Source organism: Nematolebias whitei, chromosome 19, assembly GCF_014905685.2.
Source record: "Nematolebias whitei isolate Nwh7 chromosome 19, NemWhi1, whole genome shotgun sequence".
Classification (NCBI taxonomy): domain Eukaryota; kingdom Metazoa; phylum Chordata; class Actinopteri; order Cyprinodontiformes; family Rivulidae; genus Nematolebias; species Nematolebias whitei.
In genome coordinates this window covers 20,592,824-20,596,902 of record NC_056516.1, presented here as the reverse complement: position 1 = coordinate 20,596,902, position 4,079 = coordinate 20,592,824, and the positions used below count along the sequence as shown (strand labels likewise).

General features: G+C 37.1%; 1 protein-coding gene across 1 annotated transcript in view; it reads left to right on the top strand.

Moving 5' to 3' along the window:
* Positions 1 to 388: 388 nt before the first annotated feature.
* The window catches only part of LOC119426101 (collagen alpha-1(XVI) chain-like), a 7,275-nt gene continuing 3,584 nt past the window's right edge, over positions 389 to 4,079 (top strand). Inside the window, exons 1-8 of the mRNA XM_037693660.1 lie at positions 389 to 439; positions 546 to 608; positions 1,438 to 1,482; positions 1,586 to 1,681; positions 1,800 to 1,838; positions 3,277 to 3,321; positions 3,435 to 3,470; positions 3,575 to 3,697. Of these exons, the coding sequence (XP_037549588.1) occupies positions 404 to 439; positions 546 to 608; positions 1,438 to 1,482; positions 1,586 to 1,681; positions 1,800 to 1,838; positions 3,277 to 3,321; positions 3,435 to 3,470; positions 3,575 to 3,697 (483 nt within the window). The 5' untranslated portion in view covers positions 389 to 403. The remainder of the gene's footprint in view (positions 440 to 545; positions 609 to 1,437; positions 1,483 to 1,585; positions 1,682 to 1,799; positions 1,839 to 3,276; positions 3,322 to 3,434; positions 3,471 to 3,574; positions 3,698 to 4,079) is intronic.

The window sequence follows — 4,079 nt, the reverse complement described above, 5'->3', positions numbered from 1 at the left end:
TATATATATATAAATATATATAAAATAACAAAAAAAATATACATTGCTATGTATAAATACTTGTAGCATCAGGCTGAAGTATAAAAAAAAAAAAATCAAAAGAAGAAAAAAAAAATGAAGGAGGCCTGAATTTATTTTTGAACCAACTGAACTCATCTGTATTTACCTTAAACTGTATTTTTTTCATGATATCATCATGATAAAGATTTACTCTATTCCCTAAGTTGTGTGGTTTGCATGGCTGTGTGAACATGGCTACAGCTTCCTGCTGGCAGTTCATAAGTCTCACTGACTAGTCACAGAGTTTGTCATACTCGGGTAGTGTGAGCATTTACCATAGTCTCTTTTTTTAGATCTAAATCGTTGATCTGGGCCTTCTCTTCATTCCTTTTCTCCACAGGGAATGGCTTCCAACTGGGGTGAAGCACTTGGCTACAGGGTGAGCAGTTTGAGAAACTTTGTGGTGATTAATAATCAGGATGTGACCCTTTAATGTATGTGCAATTAAATTCTAACCCTCTATGCTTCTCCCTGGCTTTGTACAGGGTGAAAAAGGTCAAAAAGGAGAGACCGGTCCACAAGGTCTGACCGGAACACCAGGGAAGGATGTAGGTGTTTTGTTTTTTGTATTGCTTCTTCCCTAAAACAGAAACATCTGTTAATTTTGTTCTTCACCATTAAATCTGCTTTAAAGAAAGCTTAAAACATATGTTTACAACACGGTACATGTGAGCCTACTGCTCTAAATACACAAACAAATCCACTTACGCAGCTACTTTTATCAGGCTTGTGCGGAAATTCTTGAAACTTATGTGGTATTAGTCTTTAAACTCAGACTCCCATTGATGTCTGCTCTCTCCTGCCGAGTTAACTCCACCCGTTAATGCCTGTTAGATTAGGCTAGAGCAACAAAGCTCGCACAATCAATGCTGCCTCATTGACTGGCCTGTTCGTCTCCCACACAGGCAGGCATCTATTCAGAAAGACTTAAACCTTTTTAATCTTTCTCGTACGATGCGATGATCCTGGAAAAATGCATACAACTGTTTTGAGGAATAAATTGCAACCTCTGTGTGCAGCGGGGTATTCCAGCAGTTTTGGCATCAGACAACGTCATATTAAGCTGTTTGCCAAGCTGAGTTCTTTTTGTGACCAGATGGATCTGGATGAGAATAGATTTTGTTATGCATGCCATCCATCTGACATCGTGAATATAAATGCGCCTGTTGGTGTTGAAACAAGCAGACAGAAAATATTGCTTACGCGCCACTGAAGACAATTAATCTTACACGCTTTTAAACAAATTTTCTCTCTCTCGATGTGAAACAGTAAACAAAATAAGGGACATTCTTACACATTTTTTAAAGAAACGTGAGCACAGCTTGAGTGATGACACTGATGGTGTCTCTTTCCTCTCTGTCTGTCACCATTTCCCAGGGTCGAGTAGGGTCCGTCTGTGTAGTCGGTCCCAAAGGACACAAGGTTTGTTCGCTTTAAGTCCAGGAGGTTCAACTATCCGCCTGTCTGTCACATTCATTTAGTCCTATTTGGATTTAATAGAATCTCTGTTGAAACTGTCTGCCAGGGTACACCCGGTGTGGTGGGTCCTGAAGGGTTGGCAGGGGAGCCAGGAAAACCTGGACCTCCAGGTCCACCAGGAATTGGAAAGCCCGGTCCTCCAGTGAGTGCTCTTTGTTAATAAGAAAAACTTGCAGTGGATTTATTTCCTGTGTCCTATCATCTGTGCAACAAATATATTTTATACCACACAATATATTTAAACATTAATTTTCTCATAGGGCCCTCCTGGTGACCTTGGTAGCGGAAAAGGAGAAAAGGTAAACTAACATTTTGAAACAATACAATTTTTTTATTTTTTTTTATCAGTAATGTAATACAATTTATATTTGTAGTTGCAAGAACAGGAATAAGTGAAAGAAAACAGAATGACATAAGAGCCCATATTTAATGTTCAAAAGGATTCAACTACAAATTTTAAATAGCATACTCAATTTAATGGTTACCATTTGAAATAAGTGTAACAGTCAGTTGACAGTCAGTTATTTACCATATGTTTTATGGTTAAGGATAAAAAAAAAAAGTTATTGGTTATAGGTAATAAAAAATGCATATGCTGAGACTGAGTTAAAGTCTGTGTTAACTGGCAGGTCTCAGACCAGATCAGATGAATTACAAAACAACTTGAGTTACTACACAAATGTTTGTGCTGAGTATAAAGTAATTATGATTGAGGCTGTGATGGTATCAATCCACCAAGAGCTGAAAAAACTATGGGAACGCCAACATTTGCCAGTCATGCAGACTGATACATTCAACATCCTCAGCAACACCAACGTTAACATTGTCTGTGCTCAGCACATACTTTGTATATATACTGTATACCATATTCACATTGTAACCCAGACGTTCAACGTTCAAGGTTCATGGCTCTTTATTGTCATTTGCATCACATGTGATACATGAGGTGGAACGGAACTGTGTACACAAGGTCCCAGTTACACCCAAAAATAGCAAAAATATAAAGTATACAAATAAACAGTATACAAGGACCTAAGATATACACTAAACAGTAATAATGTAAAATAATAGTGTATATTAAATCTCAGCCTGACCATGAGTCTGTTGTGAGCAGATGGTTATGAATGTATACAGCAGCTTAAAGGAAAGATTGAGTGGAGGAAATGACACCAACCTAAACAGCTTCATGTAAAGTAAACATGTTTATTATTGGCCGACACATTTATTTCACACTGGTATATATTTGAGGAATAACACTGTTTTATAGGTCTGGAAAAATATTTCAAACTATTTTTTTTTTTTTAATGGCCCTTGTTTTGCTAGTCTTTAGCCCAACCTGGGCAATAAGGAGTCAAACATGCAACCCTTTTACTAGAAGGCAAGAAAAACTTTTTTATGTTATTTTATTTTTTTAATTACCCAGTACTATTATTAATAGTACTCTTATAAAACATCACTTAATACGTAAAAAAAATAAAATAAAATAAAATAAAATACAATCCGAACATAGAAATAATGGAATAATATCTAGTTTTTAACAATGTCCTAAAAGCATTTTTTGAGCACAATTAGTAATTGGGTACAAGTAATCAAGCTTATCATATTAGTTTTATTAGTCAAGACAACTCAAATATAAACTTGTTTTGTTGATGCTACCAAACCTATGGAAATATTATTAGCAAGTAAAATAAGCATGTTTTTATGCAATGGTGTTCAGTTCTATATTTGTGTTAACAGGGAGATATGGGACCTAAAGGAAACGATGGAGTGCAAGGAGATCCAGTGAGAAACTCTTTTAAACATTGATTATCAATCAATAATGCATGCATATACTGCAGACGGCACTGTATGAGCTAATACATCAGCGTTTGACATGGATTCTGGTGTTTTCTCAGGGACCAAGAGGCACAGCAGGTTCTAAAGGAGAGAAGGTATAATGTCAGATAAGCTCTGCCCTGATCTCCTTTTCATCTGTATGTCTGTGGCCTATCTCATTACATGCACTTTGTGTGTTTGATCTGTGTTAAATCTTCAGGGCGACCCGTGCGAAGTGTGTCCAGTGTCGTCTGCAGACCACAGCAACACTGTGGCTTTACAAGGGAAGCCTGGTCCTAAAGGAGAACCTGGACCCCCAGGGACTGGAGAGAGAGGGCTTCCTGTAAGTGCATTTCTTTATGCTGTAATGTATTCTGCACCTGCCGAAATGCTCGCTTTTACATTTTTTATGTTCTCACTACGTTTTATTAGACTTGTAGACATGGTCTGAGTTGCAGCTGACAACTGAACCCTAAGCATTTTTATGGAAGCATATATATATATGTATTTAATCTGATCTTTCTGAGGGAACATTGTAGCCTTTATACCCACATTGGGGTTGTGTTTGTCCCTATAAATTCTTGCAGTCCAATGGGAAGAAGACTTGTTTTGTTCTCATAACTTTAGTCATTGAAACAAAGGTCATTTACTTAATACATTTCTTATGCGTTTTGTGCCTCTCTTGCAAGTCAAAACACAAAAGACTGTACTTTGTAAGGAAAGAC